This window comes from Penaeus monodon, chromosome 19 (genome assembly GCF_015228065.2).
Source record: "Penaeus monodon isolate SGIC_2016 chromosome 19, NSTDA_Pmon_1, whole genome shotgun sequence".
Lineage (NCBI taxonomy): Eukaryota > Metazoa > Arthropoda > Malacostraca > Decapoda > Penaeidae > Penaeus > Penaeus monodon.
Window position 1 is genome coordinate 22,891,231 of NC_051404.1, and position 1,176 is coordinate 22,892,406.

Consider the following 1,176-nt stretch of genomic DNA (forward strand, 5'->3'; position numbering starts at 1 on the left):
CTGATACGCGAATGATAACATTTAAGAAAATGCATTGTTATAATATCCCACGATAAAGATTTCGTTGTGCGTGCAGTCTTTGTTAGGCCATTCAGGTCGTCATTGTTTCTGGTTAGTCGTTCTTCACCAGTGTTACTCTGTTACCTGTCATTTAAACGTTCATTATACTCTCTGCACAGTTCTCTTCGAAGCTTCTCTTCCGATTACGATTCGTGAAAAGTCGTTCGCAAATGGTCGTTTTCGTGTACTTCTGCAAATTCATTTTGCCTCATTCCGCGTAGAGCCTGGTTTTCTTTCGCTTTTAATCTTCATTTTTCCATTCTGGTAAACGCTTTCGTCAAAGTCGTTCCAGTGAAGTCGTTCGGACGTCGTTCCCATGTGACCATTTCTACTCTCCAAATTGTGCGATTGTAATTTCTTGTTCGTTATTTCCAACGTTATCTTACTTCCCCGGAAGTCGTTCCTAACTAGTATTTCTTCCCCTGCCCATGCAATTGCGACCCGGTCGTTCGATCGCGACGACTTTCCGAGCACGCAGCCGTAATACATGTTCGAAACACTTACCTTGACCCAAACTTCGGTCCCCCTTTCTCTGTGCCTAGCTGTCGTAGCTCTCCGGTTGGCAAATAATAGTTTTATATAAACTAATCATAACAATCATTAATTGATCTGGTATCATCCTGATCCCGTCATAATCTGATTAAAGGAAAACTATCCAAATGCCTTCGAAGTGGAACGGCCTCCGGACGATGTTGTCGCCCGACGGACCCGATGCGACAGGACGCAGGACGACGATGGCTTCGCTCGGCCTTCGTCTCTATCAGAAAACAGACCCCAAGGCCGACTTTGCAGTGTTGCTGGAGAACAAGAAGACGAAGAATAGCCTCCTCTTCCAGGCGGGGACAGTAGCGACCTTGTGTAAGTTCGCGAAAGGAGAGGAAATTAGGGGGAGAATTCCCGACTTGCTCCAGCGCTTGTTTTGACCGAGAGAATTATCGGAAATTATCGGGAAAATGGATCGGAGGCTGCGGTGTCGAGGGGCCTTTGGGGACAAGGGGGGGCATCGTATCAGCACGGAAACCACAGTGACGTATGTTCATGATAAGGCGTAACTGCAACCTATTTGACCCGTAAGAGTGCTTGACAGGTTGACACTCCCCGAGTTAAAGGAACCAA

The 1,176-nt window shown here is 46.6% G+C and overlaps 1 protein-coding gene across 1 annotated transcript in view; it reads left to right on the top strand.

The window, feature by feature from the left end:
* Positions 1-683: 683 nt before the first annotated feature.
* The window catches only part of LOC119585134 (synaptojanin-1-like), a gene marked incomplete in the record, with an annotated part of 155,688 nt that continues 155,195 nt past the window's right edge, over positions 684-1,176 (top strand). The window contains 1 exon segment of the mRNA XM_037933764.1: positions 684-918. Within this exon segment, the coding sequence (XP_037789692.1) occupies positions 720-918 (199 nt within the window).